This window comes from Oncorhynchus tshawytscha, unplaced genomic scaffold (assembly GCF_018296145.1).
Source record: "Oncorhynchus tshawytscha isolate Ot180627B unplaced genomic scaffold, Otsh_v2.0 Un_contig_1824_pilon_pilon, whole genome shotgun sequence".
Taxonomy (NCBI): domain Eukaryota; kingdom Metazoa; phylum Chordata; class Actinopteri; order Salmoniformes; family Salmonidae; genus Oncorhynchus; species Oncorhynchus tshawytscha.
The window spans coordinates 1,172,227-1,191,952 of NW_024609829.1; the positions used below are offsets into that span (position 1 = coordinate 1,172,227).

Sequence of the window (19,726 nt, forward strand, 5' to 3'; positions counted from 1 at the left end):
AGCGGAGAGAAGGGTTGAAGGCAGAGGAAGAGCTGAGGAAAGCCTATCGGCAGAAGCATGGCTGGCATAGGTACAGTAGGTACGTGGAGCTGTAGCGACAACGCCATCATGTGCCAACACCTTTCACCATAGACAGATCATACTGCTCACAGCATTGCTCTAGGCTATACCACATGCTGAGTTACTGTATACATGACAAGCAGTAGAATGAAGCCGGCTCATGCTATAATATAATTTCTTTACAGCTTTGTACTGTACTAAACGTTGATGTATTTCAATGGTCAAAAGATGACCATGTTTTTAGCCTGTAGCTCTCTGTGCCGTGCATGCATGGTAGCTACTAGCTTTAGCATGGTAGCTACTAGCTTTAGCATGATAGCTATTCTCCCCCAAACACGTTAGCCTAAATGATGAGTCATGCAGTGACCTCAAGCCCATACACCCCCCTATGCAGACTGAGAGTCTCGCACTGTGCTGTTTGCCACCACTGGTATTTTCTAGTCATGGAGCACCAATCCATGTATGGCTGTAATAGGAACTAAAGTGCACAAAATGGAGCTAATTGGTTAGCGCAAAGCCTTGACCAGCCCCGCCCTGCCCAGCCCGCAGAGAAGCGCATACCTTCAGCTTTGACTGGATCTCGCGAGATTTTCTCCGGGCGAGAACTTGCAAATGGCTAGAAACCTGCAGAGGAGAAGAGCCAAGAGGGAAAGAGAAAAGGAGACAGAGAGAAGAGAAGAGAAGAGAGGCCATAACCAAAGAGGAAAGAGATGCCCAGTCACAGTTGGCTGGAGGCCCGTTCGGTAGCACCTACCTTGATACCCGCTTGGTATTCTCGAACTTTCTTCCGTGCTAACACCTGTATGTGACTAGATACCTAAAGGGGTGCGAGACAATTTTAAGCATCATAGAGCATGCACACACACACAGAGATGCATGCCTGCTCGCGCGCTTACAAACACAAACACACAATATTATACAGATACTCAAACATTAAATTAATGCAATTCACACGCTACTTTAAAAAATATATATACACATTATTTATATATATTTGATTTGTTTTGGGTGGTGTTATGTCTTTAATACAAAAGACAGTCCAATCTCATTTCTACAAACTAAAAGTGCACAATTGGACGAGTTCTTTCTGCAAAACATATTTGTTTAGTTCCCAGTTTCTACATGTTAAAGCTGCAGTATATCTAACATGTCTTGTAGTTTCTCCAGCCTCAAGACTTCTAACAATAAATTGAGGTAAAATGAAGTCCGTATAAATGTTTGAGTCTGAATGGTTAATTGGTTTTATCAGCCCATTGCTCTAAAAATAAAAATCTAATATTGATACCTGCTTTCTTGTGCGGGTTTTGCCTGTCCTCAGCTTGATGTACCTGGCTATCAACTCATTGCGACCTGGAATAGGGAGAAGAATTCCATGAAAAAATACAGCATGCAAAAGAGACACATCTGAGTCACACATTTTAGGCGTTCATTTGTGAAACATTGGCTTTTCTAGAGCTGGTACACAAATAATCAAGGAGTGTGCACTGATCTATGATCAGCTAAGCATTTTCCACCCTAGGGTTGTTCAGATTCGGGAAAGGAAAAGACTGATCCTAGATCTGTGTCTAGGTGCAACTTTTATCATGGCTCCAGATAAGCATTTTCCACCCTAGGGTTGTTCAGATTCGGGAAAGGAAAAGACTGATCCTAGATCTGTGTCTAGGTGCAACTTTTATCATGGCTCCAGATAAAAGTTGCCCATGATTCTACACAACAAACACAAGGTGGAGCTAAAGGGTATGCGGCTAAATATCTACCGGGGCTGAACAAAATACGAGGTGAAGCACACCATTCATCTCCCAAAAGGTGGTTCTTAGGAACACACAGATTACCCAACCTTTCAGTCAGTGGGTGAACATTCCTATATACCACTGAGACATGGCTAGTATTTTTTTATTTAAAAAATAATTTATAGGCATATAATACAACTGCGACTGACTGTTTCAACAGCTTTTTTTTTTTTTCATTTCATTAGTGTGTTTGACTTTTAGATCATGCGGTCACATAATTACAGACGCAGTACTTGAAAAACGTGTTTGTTCTCTTTAAAAAAAAAAAATGTATTGTAACATCTACACTCGACATTCTGCACAGACAGGTCGGCAAAGAAGTGCCTTCTATTCTTGGCTTTAAAAGGCTTTAGTCCTGACAGATGATAGGGGCTTCAAAAGGGTTACTTTTTATTTGAATGCAACTTCTCTGGATGTTTTTCAAATGAGAGAGCAACAGAACAATGGAATCTGTCAATGCTCGAAGCAATTAGTATTTACCAGCCTTGTCTGGTCATGTTTGTTGGATTTGCCTGGTACAGTTTGCCCGGTACATCTTTGCCCGGTACAGTTTGCCCGGTACATCTTTGTCCTAGGTAGGGAAGTCTGCATTTCAAAACATCTCATTTTGACATTTGCTGGTAAGATAAATTATTGGAATTTTCCCCAAGAGGGTCGATGTGAATGTGCATCAGTGTGTTTATGTATGTGAAAGGAGAGAGAGAGAGAGAGAGAGACAACAGCTGCACCATCATGAATAATGACTCCCTCACTCACTGAGAGTAACTGAGAGCCAGCCATGAGTTCATTACACTTCTCTCTAAATCACACACACACACACACACACACAGTCCAGGTTATGAACAAAGGACAGCTAAAGCTTCACATTATCGCAAACCAAGGATTAAAAAAAAGCCCTGTGACAGGCCAGACCAACTGACTTCAGACAGCACCGCAGACATAATGACAGGAGAAAAGCTAACATTGTGCCTTTTTCACACACTCCTTGGCCCTTGGCCTCCTTTAGGCTCTGCTCTACTTGGTGTAATTACTCTCTCCTCTCTCTCTCTCACTCTCTCTCTCACACTTTCTCTCCATTGAGCTGAGCTTAGCTGGCCTCTCTCTCTCCAACCTCTCACTTTCTCTCCATTGAGCTGAGTTTAGCTGGCCTCTCTATCTTTCTCTCGCCATTGAGCTGCCTGGTCTGCCGACACTAAACTTCAGCAGCCGGCCAGCCCTCTGCCTTTCCCCCAGGCTCAGGAGGGACACGCCTGCCCCAGCGACTCCGCATTCTTAGCATTCCTCCCAGCTTGTCACATCTGTGCTAGCCAGTCTGATTGGCCAGGGCCCTGCGAGCGCAGCCTGTGCCTGTAAGGACTGCGGACACACACATGCGCACAGCACTAAGCTAATGGGCTTCACGTCCAAGGGTTGGCTGGTAGGGCTGTGGGAGAGGGCGGGGTGAGGGGACGGTATTGGAGTGGGAGGTATGGGGGGGGGGTGGCAGCTGAGGGTATAATTCTGGAAGGAGACACAAAGCCATAACTGTTTTTGCCAAAAAGTGCCACCTGGCATCAAGGCTGCCCACACACCACACACCCCTCACTTCCCAAAACAACCCATGTGTGTGACCCCTTACCCAACGGACAGTAACACCTGCCACTGACCGTCGCAGTCAGGAGGTGGGAGAGAATAATTATAACCCCCCTACCCCCTGGCCTGGCCCACTGACCCCTACTCTCCTTAGCCCAACTGCTACTCTCAATCTCCTGGACTGAGGGAGCAGTGGAACTAACTAACATGCTGACCAAACCGGCTGCGTGGGTCAGCGTGCGCCATCGTGGGTATGTTGATTTTGTCTATCCCCACCAGATGCGCTCATGACACGCAGGTTAAAGTACCAAAAACCAACTGAACCAACTATATTATTTGGGGACAGATCGAAACACACACGACTGTTGCTAGGTAATTTGTCCTGGAAGATAATCATTAGGTTGTTTTATCTGAAACGAATATGTTCCCTTTTTTTTTTTGCTGAATCTTTGTTGAATTTTTACCAATATAGTCATACAAAATCGTGTCTTCTCTACTCTGACAATTAATCCACAGATAAAATGAGGAAACCTAGTTGGTCTTTAGTTAATTTGATTAATCTCTCCTCGTTCATTTTTGTTCTTCTGTGGATTTTATATAGCGGTTGGCAACCAACTTTAAGGTGTGGACCTCGTTCATCTTTCAATCACCCACATGGCTATATTCTCGTAAAAAGCAATGAGTTGATGGGAGAGGCAGGACTTGCAGCATGTCAAACGTCTAAAGTAGAACCTGGCTACACAGACGCACGCGTGCAGTTCGGATGAAATGTTTGAATAACATGCATGTGTACATTTTATTTTTCAAAGCTTGCGCACGCAACGTGACCGGTGTGGTCAGCATGTAATTGCTTCTAAAATCCGTGCCATCCCTACTGAATACAGATTGTCAACACAAAAATAACCGGACTTGAGCTTAATTTACAGAGGCTGTTCTAAGAAATGTTGTGTTCTGTGTGTCTTCATTAAATGTTGTAACTATCTTGGGTTGAAAACCATGGAATAAGCTTGTCTTTTGCCTGGCCTGACATGACTATTGCAAAGTAGAATATTGGGTTTGAGAGGCAGGCTGGCTAAGCCTGTTCAGACTAGACAGAGGGGTCAGCTAGGCGGAAGGGAAGGGGCCTCCTAGGCCCCAAGTCAGGTGGTGGACAGGTTGGCACACACACCACCGAGAAATACAACTGGTGCGCGCGCACACACACACACACACACACACAGAGGATGGACTTTTTGTACATCTTCCTCTCTCTCCCTCCTATCTCTATCGCATCTCCCCCCACCTCTTCCTCGCCCTGTTTACCATCACCTCTCTCTAGCTCTTTCGCTCTCTCAGATTGCTCAACACCCACTCAGTGCAGTTTGCAGAGCCCCCGCAGGCTGACTTTGCTGTGTTTTAACCTCTTCCCTGCCAGGACACGCCTATCCTTTCCTTTTACTGCCTGTCCACTGGAATTTTCCACTTCCACACTGAGATGGGGAGTGGAGGTAACTCGCTGCTACACTCTCTCCCTCCCTCCTGCTGTCTCTTATCAGGCTCTCTCTCGCTCCATAACTCTCTCCCACCTTTCACATTGAGGTAATGCTAAAATTGCTACCATACTGTTCGGCCATCACAGAGAACATGCCTGACATTTCAGCTAGAGGCTAACAGGGAAACACCAGGCCCTCTCAGTCATCACACGAGTCTATCCTCTCCCATCTATCAAACCAATGCACAGTGTAGAATACTCATCCACCCACTGCAGCTTATATTACTCTGTCCCTCTACTAACTCTGTGCATGCAATGAACCCATCGCTCATTCCTGGCAGCTCGCGAAGGTCACTAAGAGACATGAGCTTCCCTCCAGCGCCCCATTTGCTGTCTTTAAAAAAAAAAATCTTACCCAGAGTGCACTGCAGCTGTGACAGCTGCAGGGCTCGGCGAGGCGGAGGTGTGCTCAGGGCTTGGCAACTTCTTCCTCCAGCGATAACACAGGTGAACAACATGTCAGCAATGCCCCACCACAAAACGAGACGGGCCACATTTCTTTTGACACACACTCATCCACCAAAGATCCCTGTCTTCCACCTGTCTGTCCCCTTAAAATGCGCTGGGTGCTCAGTTGCCCCAACAGACACAGAGGAATGAACCATGGCCTGGCATCTATGTTCCTACCATTTTGGGGGTTTTCTAATTATTGATTTAAAAATGTAAAAAAATTTATTCCACATTCTATTTTCCATTCCAAGGTCATCTGACATTCTGACCATTTGAGGAAATCTGGTCAATTCTGAGCGCCACATGATACCCGGGGTTAATAGTCATCACGGAATACCAAGGTTTCCCACAAGAACATTCCTTGTGGAAAAATCCAGATATAATTCCCAATGGTAGGGATAATGATGACTTGCTTGGTTTTGGAGGCCACGGTGTTAGGCTAGCAGCGCTCCCCCAGTCTGAGACTGTGTGAAGTAGAAAGCATTACACGCAGTGCAATCGTTAAAATTCCCCCGGCCTCACGTCAGGGCAGGATTTAGATGTCTGAGGTCATCGCCTTGTGAGAAGGCTTCTTCAGGGACGGGGGCATGCCTCGGCGCTGCCAGAAGGGCCTCAGATGACTGGATGGGGTGTTTACTGCACTGGAAAAAAGCAGGCGCTGTTTTTGACCTCTACTGGGGGTCCTGACACTGTGCTGCGAAGGGAGGAAACACACTGTGGGGTTGACCTGCCACTTCTGTTGTGCTCGTTCTCTGATGAACAATATTGAGCTACAGGCTCTGAACATTCACTGTCCTGCCAAACCAGGAGAGGGGCTGCCATCTTGTTTTCCCATTAAAGTCTCTTCTTCAATAGACTCAAGGGGAAGGTCAATAGACAGACAGGTCAAACCATGGCAATGTGGTCAGAGCAAACTGTGCAGTTCTGCACTGCAATAAATGCATTATCACTAATAGGCCATACATAAACAAATTCACAGACACATGGAAGTGGTGCTAAACTGGTCCGTTCATATTCTAAGAACCTCTCACCAAGTAAGCCAAATGTGAAATGGCATTTAGCCGCAGGTCCCTCTGACATATAGCCAGGTCACTGAATACGCTCATAAGCTAGCTAGCCATCCAGTCAAATCAGATATAGTTGAAATGACGTAAATGGAACTGGTGGCAGACTCAACACCACATCCCGCCTGGAGAGGCGAGCTAATCAGAGCTCTGGCCTTGTTTAGACCCCAGCTAAGCTTAGCCTATGATACTGGTATGTTCTCCATGTTCTCTGAAACAGCGCAGAAACGCAGCTGGCGCAGAAACGCAGCTGGCGCAGAAACGCAGCTAGCGCAGAAACGCAGCTAGCGCAGAAACGCAGCTAGCGCAGAAACGCAGCTAGTGCAGAAACGCAGCTAGCACAGCAGCATAGCAGCTGAGTCATCTGAGGTATGTGCGTGTCTATCCACGAACATTTCAAATCTCTTAGATCCCAAAGAATTTGATTCCTGACAGACGCATGCGAAAACATTCCATTTTACAACAGCAAGGACAGGAAAACAACGGAGTCATGAAAATAAGCCCCTAAATATATAGTCTTGAAATACTTTCTGATAGAAGTCAATGGTGGATTTAAAAAGGTTGACGGTACAGGCTTTGATTAAACTTTGAGACATTAACAGTAATTAAAGGACTTGCATAACTGGACTTGAGGAGGAGACCAGGCCGACATCATGCTGATGAACATAACATTGTTCCCCAAACCAAAAGATGTTTCGTGAGGAGAATGAGAATGTGAAGTCAAACCCCCTGAATAAGCCTCATCTCAGCCCGTGCCCCATGCATTTCCTGACGATTCCACATTTAAATTTGTTTTTAGGTCCTCCTTGGCTGTCTGATTCAAACCGGCAGCCCAGCCTGCCGAGGCCCTTTTTTTTCCTTCTTCCTCACCCATCAGAGGGAGAGAGTGGGAGATCAAAATAACTTAAGACAAATGCAGCCAGTTTCGAACACCTGGATCTTTCACGATTCGACTCAGCAACTTGCCAATTCCTCCATCTGGATGCAGAGGAATTCAGCACCTAAATTGCGCTCTCTCCACCTGCGATTTTAATGAACATACTGGTGGAGGAAATAGCTTAAACCCCTATAGGACGTTGTGAAGGATTCAAACGCTTTTTGCAGTGTTTTTTTGTTTCCATGGTTTGATTTATGGCGTTGAGATAATCATTGCAATGCTGTCCAACTGGTTCAAGAAGCAGCAAAAGCTACTCTTGAGACCAGGTGAGCATGACTACTTATTGTAAGAAGCACCTTAGTGTTAGACTGACATGAGTCTAATGAATGGCACTTGGTTTTGCTGCAAAAGCAGAGAGCAGGTTTTGCCAGTGGTGGAAAAGTACTAAATTGTCATACTTGAATAAAAGTAAAGATACCTTAACAGAAAATGACTGGAGTAAAAGTGAAAGTCACCCAGTAATATACTACTTGAGTAAAGTTTTAAATATCTATTTGGTTTAAAATATACTTAAGTATCAAAAGTAAATGTAATTGCTAAAATGTACTTAAGTTCAAAAGTAAAAGTATAAATAATTTTAAAATTCCTTATATTAAGAAAACCAGACAATTTTCCTGTCAAAATGTAATGAGTACTTTTGGGTGTCAGGGAAAATGTAGGGAGTAAAAGTACATTATTTTATTTAGGAGTGTAGTGAAGTAAAATTAAAAGTTGGAAAAATATATAAATAATACCCCAAAAAAGTACTTCATAGTACTTTCAAGTATGTTTACACCACTGGGTTTTGTCACTTTCCTAATTCACAGTAGGCTGCAGATGTACTGTTCTGCAGATGAGGAAGAGAAGAGGATGATGGGTGGCATAGCTGGAGACGGCACAGACAGGTGATAAAAGAACCAGTTTGGAGCTCTAAGGAAAGCCAGGTGAAAACCAAGCTGAGGGGAGCTTCCTCCTTTAGTCTTCTGGGTAGCTCCGCTCCACTGCTGTGTTCTAGTGAGACTGGAAGAACCAGCCCCTGGGTCAGTGGAAGACAAGCTCAGACTTGGTTTGTAGAGCACTCTCAGAAAAAAATAGGCTACATCTTACTTAGCCTGTGACACAATCGTATGGGAGGGGCGGGAAACTTTGCTTTCTTTGCCTAATGGATTGTGCAAGAACAACTAGAGCCTTAACATGACAGCTTTCTGTGGTGATCAGAATGATGAAAAAAATATTCATTAACAGTAATAATGAACATCAAAGAAACACGTTTCTTTCTATAGACTACAAACTGCTGAGGTGTTTTCCCTCCCTCACTCCAGAAGGGAATGGGATCCAAACACATTGAGCCACAGGCGTTTTCAATGAATGAGCCAGAAAGGGATGCAGGGCAAATTGACACGTGGACTAAGTTTGGTGTGTGTGCGCGCACCTGTAACTGATGTGAAATGGCTAGCTAGTTAGCGGTGGTGCGCGCTAATAGCGATGGGTAACGATGCATCATGGGTGTCAGTTGTTGTGTGCAGAGGGTCCCTGGTTCGAGCCCAGGTAGGGGCGAGTAGAGGGACGGAAGTTATACTGTTACACACCAAATAGTACAGAAGTGCATAAATGACTTAGTTCTGTATCTAAAAGCTTAAATTAAGTTAGGTATAACTAGACAAACTACTAAATCTGGTTTGGTTGACGACAAAGAATGTCTCTTGAGAGGTAAAACATTAACAATGTGGCTGATGGAGCCAATCAAACCACAGCATCTTATTTTGGCATCTACATTGATGATGAAAAACATTATCATACATTTTTTTTTACAGTGCGTATGTGTTTTACTCACCGTACATCTTGCCTTCGTCTGAGAGGATGATTTTCCTCCGTCCACAGGGGGGTAGATGGCCAGGGCCTCCTGGAAGCTCTGCTCTATGTCTGGGCTCCACACCCCCTCGGCGTCCCCGTCCATGGCCTTGTCCAGCTCATCGTTCCCCTCGTCCAGCCCATCCCCCGGGCTACCGTTGGCACTCCACTCGTTGGAAGCAATGGTGGCGGCTCACCCTGGGCCCGACCCCGAGCCCCACAGTCAGAGGATCTGGGAGAGAGAGAGACCTTCATTAACATTTTTATCAATTTAGTCATTTAGCGCAGTAGTTAAATTGGGTAGTGGATCATCAGTTTTCCTCATGTCAGTCATTGCATACCTTAGAGAGCTACTTATAACTTGTCAGAAATGTCCAGATCAACTAGCCTGTGTCTGCTAATGTTTTTAGCTAGGTTTTTTTTTAGGCCATAGATTTTGTTGTAATGTTTAAGTCATTAAAATATCACGAGTACACATTAAACATGAAAAAAATATAGAATTGCAAGAAAAGTAGCTTTAAAACAGCAATATTTTCTCTGATCCCCATGACAAAAAGTGTAGAATTGCAGGAAATAAGCTTTAAACCTGGAAAATGTTCTCTCCTCCAACAAGAGGGGTGTGAACAGTTTGTGTCGTGAACAGTGCTTGTGCCCATAGAAATAGATATAGAGCTTGCACTCTTATCCAGAGTGAATTACAGTAGTGAGGCATTCAGATTCATACTTTTTTTGTACTTTCATTACGAAAAAGTATGAGAAAGGTATGTTGTAATCGTTGTGACAACATCACTGTCACCATTAGCTGGCAAGTGCTCATTTGGTCTCGGCTGTCTGTTTTCATTGAAATCATAAAATCTGTATAAATAAACAATACAGCCACTAATTATTACCATTTCCTAGCCTTTGTCTCTAAAATTGCCAAATGAATTCGAGCTATTCTATAAAAACCTAGTGTAAAGAGCACACTAATCAGCAGTGGCCTCAAAGAATTATTGTGGTTCGGGGACTGTGTCCCAATGTGGTTGGCTCATGACTAAGCAGGCCGAGATCTTAAGTATTTTTCAAGCTGCCTCTTCGGCATTGTATTGTTTCTGAAACGAGCGTCCCTGAAGTATCCATTATTCCAGGATGCGTGTGTTTTATATATCTGAAATTCTGCAGTTGTTGACAAAAATACACATATTGGACAAATATGGGGAAGGCCACTTGGGATGGTCCTATGGGTATAAACTCAAACTCCTCACGTGGCAAGAACATTTTGAGGTTCCTCTGTAAAACAAATTCATGAGGGCATCGTTGCACATTTTAAAGTTGCTGTTTTGACAACTTCCACAATGCAACTTCAGAAATATGAATCGGAGGACTTTAAGACAGATGTGAAAAGAAAAGCTAAAGTATTATTTACTAAAAATCACAACTACCCCATTGTACAAAGTTAAATTTTTTTTTAAATTTTCTTCACTAAAAGACCAAAGATGCAGACAACGGGCATTGTTTCTCCATTTATCCCTCTATACAATACAATAAGAATATGTACAAGTAACTACCAAAATAAAGGAAACCCCCTACAAGTAACTGCCAAAATAAAGGAAACCCCTACATAAACTGTCTCAATAGGGCATTGGGCCACCACGAGCTGCCAGGACAGCTTCAATGCGCCGTGGCATAGATTCTACAAGTGTATGGAACTCTATTGGAAGGATGCAACACCATTTCTTTCATGAGAAATTCCATTATTTGGTGTTTTGTTGATGCTGGTGTAATACACTGCCTCAGGCGCCACTTCAAAATCTCCCACAAGTGTTCAATTGGGTTGAGATCTGGTGACCCACACACACACTTGAAACCCCCTACGCTCCTTTTGAAACCCCTCTTTCAAAGTCTCTGAGATCTCTTTTTTTCTAGCCATGGTGGCCAAAATAATGGGCAACTTGCCATTTTTTCATTCCCTAAGCATGATGGGATGTAGAACTGCCCGGAAAACCAGTTCTACCTCCTGAAGGGAAAACCCTCCAATCCAGTCTGACTAGGCCTGAATGTAACACAGTAGGCTAGTCACAAACAGCAGAGTTAAGTTATGGATGTTAGCTAGAAACTAAGTGTAATGCCTCGTTTCAAGTTTCACTAGTCATATGTACGGGATACACATGGTGTACACCGTCCAACGAAATGCTTCCTTGCAGGTTCCTTCTCGACAATGCAACAACAATTTGGGTTAAGGTTAGGGAAAATAGGATTTTGAATGGAAATGTATTTTAAGTCCCTAGGAGGATATAAGAACAAAGTGTGGTGTGTGCTAAGGTGCAGGTAGTCAGTTTAAATGTTCAGCAGTCTACTAAGTCTGGTAGATGGACAGTGTGAGATTGAGGTAAACCTGAGAGCTTTGGGCCCCCCAGGACAAAGGTTGGTGTTAAATCTCCGACTGAATGTGGAGATCACGGCAGAATTTGAGCAGCGCTCGTAAAAGTCCACCGAGATCAGGCTGCAGCTATGCATCTACCCCAACACAACTCCAGATGAGCAGATCCAATGACCAGAAATGGCTACAGAAACTTCCGCAGTCAACGTCCACTGCAGTAGAAAGGTGTAGGTGCATATTGCATAATGCACATGCAAGTATCTAGTGGAATCCATTACATGTTGGGTCTCTTAAGACCAGCAATGTTGGGTCAAGTATGTCCAAATGGTGTGTACATTTTTTGGAGGCAGTCCCAGTGTTAATCCCTAGCTGTATCCTCGTAGTGAAGACACAGCTGTCTCTTTCCCATTCAAGCTAGGATCATAGGAGTAGATTGTTGAATAGTGAGAGTGATTTTGAGTTTCTTAAGTTTTGTCATGGGGATTTGACAGTACCGATCAGGATCCCTGAGTAATGGGCTATAATAGTATAGGAGTCTGTTTAGTAGGGTGCTGCTGTGCTGTGTGTGAAAGAGAAGCTCTCATGGAGAGCGAGGCTCACATTCCAGACATGTCCTTATTAAGAAAGGGCTGTGAGCGCTCACTGTTCCTCCTCCTGCCTCTTTTGTGTCAACCCGACGCCACCCCCCCCTCCACTCCAACCCTACGCCCAGAACGTCTCTGCCCAAATAAGGACTGGAGACCAAGGGATACATGTGGGGGGATTGGAGTGGGCGGCTTGTCCAATTTAGGCTTCCACTTCGGGGTCTGGAGAACAGTAGGATTGTTTCTGCTGGAATGCAACATCAGCATGGACAGAGCGAGAGAGAGAGACACACAACCACACTCACAGCCTCTCTATGACGCTGCCTGACGCTAACCACCAAAGAGGGAGGGCATTGTCAACGCTATGATTATATGGACTGTTTCACTATGTTACTGGGTAATTCAATATTATGCAGTAAAACAGTGCAGAAAAGTCTAAATTATCTATGACACAGCAAACGGAAATGAGACACTTGCATACAACTGTGCAATTGTGTATTTAACTATCAACAATGGTTTTACAAAGTAAACATGTCAGATGCTACATTATGGCTATTTCTACTACGATAATTGGGAACTCCTGGGACCAAAGCAATCAACCTATTAAATGTTAGTTATTAGACAGTGTTAAAATTATTAAAACACCAAACCATAAGGAGTTTAGGTACATACAGATGTGGGATCTTAATTTGATCACTCTTTTGTTGCTGAGAATTTCCTGCAACAGGAAATGCAAACCTGTAGTGTACTCAAGGTTGAAAAAGGCTACAAAAGTTTGTAATTTACACTTTAAAATGTCAGACTTTACATCGACCGCTACAAAAAATTTCCCTAAATTATAATCCACAGAAATATTTGCATTTCCTGTTGTTGCAGGATTATTTTCCTGCTGCAGGAAACTGGCCCAAATTAAGATCCTACATCTGTAAGGTTACATTAAGACATCCGCATGCTTCCCATCCGAAAAAGTTTGGAGTAGTTTGTGCATATGATGACCTTTTTGTTTGTTTTGGCAAAAAAAAAAATTTTTTTTGGGGGGGGGGCTGTTCGTGCACACATTCTACGTCCCTTCGTCACATTCTACGTCCCTTCGTCTGTGACTGGTCAACAGTTCGATTCTTCAATTAAGTGTTGTGATTCAACGATAGACGACTCGATTTAATTCTGACAATTTCTTTTATTTTACCTTTATTTAACTAGGCAAGTCAGTTAAGAACTATTTCTTATTTTCAATGACGGCCTAGGAACAGTGGGTTAACAAGTGACTACTGGCTAAGGTGGACAAACGGTAATATTTCGTTTAAGGGTGTATGTAAGCACACGTTTGGTTCGCCTAAACATTTGCTCTGCAAATGTAAAATATTCAAAACCCTCAGAAGATAGACTATATATCAAATCAGCTGTTACTCACAAAGAAGAAAGGCCCTTTGATTCCTTATGGGTGAAACACAGCACATCTGTGATGGGAGGCTGACAACAGAGAGCACAGATTTAGCATCATGCACACACACATAAACACACAAGCACACACAGTGATATGGACACATAAACACACACAAGCAGGCAGAAACATATACACAAATAGACCTTCGATGAATGGCGTTTTTCACCTGTTGCCAGATGGGATAAGGCCTCTTGATTGAATGACACGGTAAACAGATTGAATACAAAGTCAGGCGAGACACAAACACTTCCCGGTCGTCACTAGTTAACACAGCCACAAAGTCTTAATAATGGCTAAACTGAGCCTATTTCTACAATTTATCTTCTTAAAATCAGATTTTAAAACTAATCCTACCCTTAACCACACTGCTAACTGTATGCCTAACCTTAAATTAAGTCCAAAAAGCAAATGGTAGTTTCCATGAATTTTTACAATAGGCCATTTAACTTTGTGGCTGTGGTAACTAGTGACAACCAGACTTCCCCTTCCACACTCTCTGGGAGTAGGTCCAGCCACAGACCTGACAGACCAACATGCTACAGATTCTAATGTGCAGCAGGAATTGGGTCTGCATGATATGGGCAAAAATCTAATTGCAATTTATCTACCAAATATTGTGATTTGGCTTCTGATATAGATCAAAATACTTGGGTATATAATGATATTAAGAAGCAAAGTGGAAAGCAGCATTTTTCTTGTTTGGAACGATCTGTTGACTGCATTTAACCTAACAGAACAGCATGCAAACGTATAGTGACTAACAGCAGGGAGGAGGAACTGCGCCGCTTGAGTGACAGGAGGTGAGGCTTTGTGTGTGTGGAAAGAAGCCCCAATAGGAGAAAGGGAGAGAGAGATGAGTAAACTATTAAAAACGGCTGAGTGGAGGTTCAAAATATTGTTATATGGATATCTCTTAAGATATGGAAATTGCACATGTCAATATTGTGATTTTGATGTGAATTTGATTAATTGTGCAGCCGTAGCAGGAATGTAAATACCAGTGGAGAGCTATGCACCTCGCACATTCATTCAAACTCCACCATTCACAGCCTAGAAACCCTCTCCATCTGTTGTCCCAGGCCTCATAAAGCTACAGATGTAGGATCTTAATTTGAGCCAGTTTACTACAGCAGAAAAATAATCCTGGAGCAACAGGGAATGCAAATATTTCTGTGGATTATAATTTAGGGAAATTTTTTGTAGCGGTCGATGTAAAGTCTGACATTTTAAAGTGTAAATTACAAACTTTTGTAGCCTTTTTCAACCTTGAGTACACAAAAAAAAAAAAGCCTTTTTAAAACTCAAATACACTACAAGTTTGCTGTGCAAGAAAATTCAAAAACTAAAGAGTGATCAAATTAAGATCCTACATTTTCAGGACTTTGACATATCTTTGCACCGGCCCCTTTGCAGGTTTTCTGGTCTATACTGTTCCCAGCATTGCTTATAATAATACATCCCATGTAATGCTGAATATGTTTGAGTCATTATATGTCCTGGCCCACTCTTCTTCTATGGGAAATTGTCGGTATAAACACAGGAAGGAATTCCATGTGACTCCTGAGAGTACGTGTGTTATATTATGCGTTTAACTGTCCACAGTCAACATGTGAAAACCCTCACAGAGACTGCCACAGACAGGAAAACAAGTAGAGGTTGTGTGTATTTTGGCTGTGGGTAGAGGGATAACCAGTGATTTATACACTCAACCAATGTTTTATAAAATGAGGACATCACCCTGATGCATTCAAAAGATGATCCATTTGTCTTTTAATTGGTGGAGTAGGGCAATGACGAGGTGAAAAATGACAGACCCTACACTGACATGGGGTCATCCGTGTTCCATTCCAAAAGTGGTGGGAAAGTAACGTTTCATTCATATGTTGCACTTCGATACAAACAGGATGGATTTCAGAAATAAATAATAGTTTTACAGAGACTAAACATCCCCTGAGAGGGATAAGTCTGGCCTATTGAGCTGGGACAATGGTGTAACTGATGAGGAAACCAGGGTTCAGACAGACACCATCCTCCAAAGTAATCCTTGACTGGACAGCCAACCAATGCTGTCAATCAAATGAGGTCATCTTTACATGAAGTCGTTTCAAGTCGGTGTAAAATGCCCTCGACAAACACTCAACTGTGACACTAGGAAGCAAACGGCATTGGAGAGCTAAGTAGCCTAACTCCCACTCTGAGCAGATGTCCCATTGAAATTGAATGGGATCATACCGAAGAGATATGCATTTCGCTCAACCTCATGCATTTTTCTCACCGTCATGCCCGTACACAATAAGTTAATCCTAGCCTCAGAGATTTAGAACAAACAAAGTAACAAAACGGGTACATGTCAGTGGTCTGTAAAAGTAACAGAACTGGTACATGTTGGTGGACTGTAACAATAATAAAACGGGTACAGGTTGGTGGACTGTAAAAGTAACAGAACTGGTACATGTTGGTGGACTAACAAAACGGTAACATGTTGGTGGACTGTAACAATAACAAAACGTGGACTGTAACAATAACAAAACGGGTACATGTTGGTGGACTGTAACAATAACAAAACGTGGACTGTAACAATAACAAAACGGGTACATGTTGGTGGACTGAAACAATAACAAAACGGGTACATGTTGGTGGACTGTAACAATAACAAAACGGGTACATGTTGGTGGACTGAAACAATAACAAAACGGGTACATGTTGGTGGACTGAAACAATAACAAAACGGGTACATGTTGGTGGGCTGAAACAATAACAAAACGGGTACATGTTGGTGGACTGAAACAATAACAAAACGGGTACGTGTTGGTGGACTGTAACAATAACAAAACAGGTACATGTTGGTGGACTGTAACAATAACAAAACGTGGACTGTAACAATAACAAAACGGGTACATGTTGGTGGACTGTAACAATAACAAAACGGGTACATGTTGGTGGACTGTAACAATAACAAAACGGGTACATGTTGGTGGACTGTAACAATAACAAAACGGGTACATGTTGGTGGACTGTAACAATAACAAAACGTGGACTGTAACAATAACAAAACGGGTACATGTTGGTGGACTGAAACAATAACAAAACGGGTACATGTTGGTGGACTGAAACAATAACAAAACGGGTACATGTTGGTGGACTGAAACAATAACAAAACGGGTACATGTTGGTGGACTGTAACAATAACAAAACGGGTACATGTTGGTGGACTGTAACAATAACAAAACGGGTACATGTTGGTGGACTGAAACAATAACAAAACGGGTACATGTTGGTGGACTGTTACAATAACAAAACGGGTACATGTTGGTGGACTGAAACAATAACAAAACGGGTACATGTTGGTGGACTGTTACAATAACAAAACGGGTACATGTTGGTGGACTGTTACAATAACAAAACGGGTACATGTTGTTGGACTGAAACAATAACAAAACGGGTACAGGTTTGTGGACTGTAACAATAACAAAACGGGTACAGGTTGGTGGACTGCATAGTCTTCCTCCCATCTGTTTATAATATCATAATGTCTTTGTCAGATTGTTCCTGTCTGTCAGAATGTAGGCTTTGTTAGGGCTGCTATTGCAGCTGGGACACTTGCTGGTGAGGGCCTCCAAGAGAGGTACCCACCCCCCCCACCCCGAGGGCAGACCCCAACCCCTAGCCTAAGCCCTGCACACACCCATCTAAACACACACACAAGCACACCATATTTAAATATGTTTCTCTTTCTGCACACAACCCCAAAGAAAATCCCATTATCATGGCTGAAGGGCCTACTATAAAACACAATTATACACAGATGCACACATTCTCTCTCTCTCTGAGACACCCACACACTCAGAGCCTCACAAACACACACTTGACAAGGAGAACAACAGGACTTGGCGATTGAAGGAGCAGCTGCTCTCTAAGGTCAGATTACAGATTTTTGTTTTTTTAAATACACTCAGGCCAAGAGATCGGTTCTCTCACAGGGCTGGAGACAGTTCCTTACCCCTGACCAACTGACACACACACACACACGTGCTCGCACCCACACACACTCTTGCTCTTTCTCTCTCTACTCAAATGCAGCTTATTTTACCACTGGGTTACAGTATGCAATCAGATTTAAATCCATGTTAAAACTTTTCATTTCAATAGTTGAAAAGGAAGGTGAGCTGCCTATTGAGTAGCCTAGTTGAGTTTTGCCTCCGAGAAGAAAGAGAGGCAGAGAGGGGCAAGACACTGCCAGTCCTGCCTCCCCTCCTAGACTCCCAAGTGTATGAGAGCCCCATCTCCGAGCACTAGAGGAGCTCCCCCTCCCCCTCCTCTCCCCTGTCTGTGTTTGCCCCTAATAAATTCTCTCCAACTCCTCCAATAACTTCCTCCTACTTCCTCTCTGGCACGGCGCTCAGGAAACAATCAGAGCTGAGAGTGAGCGGAGGGCTGGACGACCGACAGCTCACACGGCAAGAGGCAGAGGGAGAGAAAGGGAAGGGGGAGACAGTTAGAGAAGGGGAGAGAGAGGGAGAGATGGAAAGTGTAGGACAGAGGTAGAACGAGAGTGAAAGAGAGGAGGAAAGAGTAGGGTGAAATAGAGGGAGAGGCAGAAGGAAAAAGAGAGAGGGGCTTACATTCAGTCAGTAAGGCAGTCGCACTCTAAGCAGCTTGATTCTATTTGGATACCCACAAAAAGGCATGTTTGAATTGGAAAGGTCTGACAGAAAGAGAAACAAATGTTAGAAACTTTCCCAATCTGCCATGAGACATCAAAAAAAGTCTTCCTTCTAAGTATAAAACATCGACCCAGGGCCCGAAGGGCGGGTGATTGACTAATCCATGTCCTCCTACAACACAGACCCTGCAGACTAGGTTCTACCCCAGCATCTCACAGCTCCATGGAGTAGAGCTTTAATCCAGCCGACCAACAGAGGAAAGACTGACACAAAGCGGAGAGAGCGCGCCAGACTGCTTATTTTACAGCCTGATTCAGCAGTTTAATCAGACATTTTCCAGGGAGCGTTGCAGAGCAGTCATCCTCTCCTCCTCGCCTGAGTTGTTCACTCTGTGGTGAGGCCAGTGGTTTGGTGCCTTAATCTGTGAAACCGTTAAGACGTGCGCAAAGCTTATACAGTTACTCATATAGCCCGGCGATAAAGGATCATCTATATGTGGTACTTGTTGCATGGCAAGAAAAATGAGGTCAGGAAAGTTTAAAAAAAAAATATATATATATATATATATACACATAAAAAAATATGTTTATGAAGGAACTACCTTTCGAACCCAAAACCCAGAGGCGATCATCCTTTCAAAATGAATTCACAGTCATTGTGTAGCCTACAACTCATTTAACAGACAAAGCATAAGAAGCCCGGTTGATACTTTACACAACACTTTTAGATGTGTATGATGCTTAGTACGCTCTAAATTCTTCAGTAAGTGTGTGGTTTGGTTTTGGAGAGGTCGTCCTCCAACTCCCCACTCTAAAGGCAGGGATTAAGAGCGAGGCTTCATACGAGTGCCCCTTTTAAGTCATTGGAGCCCCACTCCAACACGATGCCCACTACATCAGTCATAAGACAGGATCCCAGAAAGCCAGGCCTGGTTTGTTGCCGCCATCATTTATAATGGACACCACCTAGAGACACAAACTAACAAATAGACTTCCTGTTTACTGCTGCATAAAGCATGAGCCCACAGAATTGTGTTGTCATTCTCTCGATACAATAGAGGGTTGGTTTGTGAAGTTCATCACTATCAACAGTTGGTTGCAACAAGAGCAACTGAAAAGTTAAGCCATTTGGAAAAAAATGGACACAAAGACTATACTGTTCTAGGCCACTCCCAAGCTCCTCCCTTGAGCAGTCAGGGAGGCCAGAAGTCGTATCTGTTAGTTAGGGCCTTACTGCATTAGGAGAACATGTAAACAAGCCCATGCACTCAATGCATTAATGTTAATCAAAGGTTTATTCATGGTATTCTAATTAGGCTAAGACATGGTAATTTCTTAGGGGGTGCATTGACTCTGATCCTGGAAACAAGGATAGCATCACATATGCTTACGACAAATCTAACAATGCCTTAGAACCACATTAAAGTGCATTGTGCCTGGCT

The 19,726-nt window shown here is 43.3% G+C and overlaps 1 protein-coding gene across 1 annotated transcript in view; it reads right to left on the reverse strand.

The window, feature by feature from the left end:
- The window catches only part of LOC112254196 (transcriptional enhancer factor TEF-5), a 39,598-nt gene that overhangs the window by 14,420 nt on the left and 5,452 nt on the right, over positions 1 to 19,726 (reverse strand). Inside the window, 4 exon segments of the mRNA XM_042319265.1 lie at positions 622 to 684; positions 1,346 to 1,410; positions 9,218 to 9,271; positions 9,274 to 9,466. Coding sequence (XP_042175199.1) covers positions 622 to 684; positions 1,346 to 1,410; positions 9,218 to 9,271; positions 9,274 to 9,340 — 249 coding nt within the window. The 5' untranslated portion in view covers positions 9,341 to 9,466.